General features: G+C 37.3%; 1 protein-coding gene across 1 annotated transcript in view; it reads right to left on the bottom strand.

Moving 5' to 3' along the window:
- The window catches only part of PAWR (pro-apoptotic WT1 regulator), a 44972-nt gene extending 44565 nt beyond the window's left edge, over positions 1-407 (bottom strand). Inside the window, exons 1-2 of the mRNA XM_004700774.2 lie at positions 402-407; positions 46-177 (exon numbers count right to left, since the gene is read on the bottom strand). Coding sequence (XP_004700831.1) covers positions 46-177; positions 402-407 — 138 coding nt within the window. The remainder of the gene's footprint in view (positions 1-45; positions 178-401) is intronic.
- Positions 408-1228: the final 821 nt, after the last annotated feature.

The following is a 1228-nucleotide window of genomic DNA, read 5'->3' as shown; positions in this document are numbered from 1 at the left end:
TGCTGATCTGTTGTGCTCCCCATGCTGACATTTTAAAACACTCACTTGTAGCAGGTAAGAAGTGCTTTGATCCAATAAGTTTACAGCTTCATTCTGCATCGTATTCTGTTGTGTAATTGCATCTTCTCGCTTCCTTTCTTTTTGCCCTGCTTCATCATCTTCATATTCATCTAAACCCTGAGATAAAGAAAAATTTCCACATATAATTAAGAGTATTCAGATAGTATGTGATGATATGACTTACAGCAGTAAAGGAATATTATTTGAGCCCTTAGAAGATAGCTTAGGCAATAAAGGTGTTTCTAGAAGTAATCTGGACAATTAATTCCTATAAACAAAATCATTTTCTAATCACTAGGAGAAAGGTCACAGAAGCTCAATTATCTGCCTAAAATCTGTACCTCCATATTTATACTCGTGCCAGTAAAACTTTTCTCTTAGCTTTACTTATCAGTAACAGGGTTTCTTATGAGCCCTGGTGGCACACTGTTGTGCTAACCACAAAGTCGTGACCACCAGCCACTTTTAGGGGAAAGATGAAGTTTTCTATTCCTATAAAGAGTTACAATCTCAGAAACTGTCATCATCAAAATTTCTAAGAAATCATTAGAAGCCATAGGGCAACCCATAGGGCAATTCTACCCTGTCCTTTAGGGTCTCGGAAATCCCAAAAGAGCTATTCTACGATAGATATAAATCAGTATTGCCTCAATGCAGTGAGGTTTTTATGACAGGGGTTTCTTAAACAGAGGGTTGATTCGGTGTTCATCATTAATTCAACAAGTAAAATGATTACCTTCATGAGCACTCTGTGGAGCACAACACAAGACATGCTACAGACATGAAGTCTGTAGCCCATTAGGGTAGATTAAGACCTGAATAATTAAGTTCATTGGTACAATGCTTACTTTCTATACAGGAGACCCAAGCTGGAGCTCATTCAGTACATCTCAAGAACAGTTATTACCTATTCAACTATGGAGGCTTGAGAGTTGCTATGATAATGAACAGGATTCAATGAAGCTCCCATACTAGGAGAGAAAAGCCTGGTTATTTGAAAATATCAGCCAGTATACAGCTCTACAGATTACAATGGTTTGATCCATTGTGCACTGGGTCACCAAGAGTCATGAGGCAATTCAAGAACAAGACATCTATACAGGTGATATAATGATACAGATAATTTTCTACTTTGATAGTACCTATGAGAACACAAGAATAAAAGTTT

Source organism: Echinops telfairi, unplaced genomic scaffold (genome assembly GCF_000313985.2).
Source record: "Echinops telfairi isolate 266 unplaced genomic scaffold, ASM31398v2 ScPeMD7_2;HRSCAF=8, whole genome shotgun sequence".
In the NCBI taxonomy this organism is placed as follows: Eukaryota; Metazoa; Chordata; class Mammalia; order Afrosoricida; family Tenrecidae; genus Echinops; species Echinops telfairi.
Note: the sequence above shows the minus strand (reverse complement) of the source record. Positions and strands in the feature narration are given on the sequence as shown.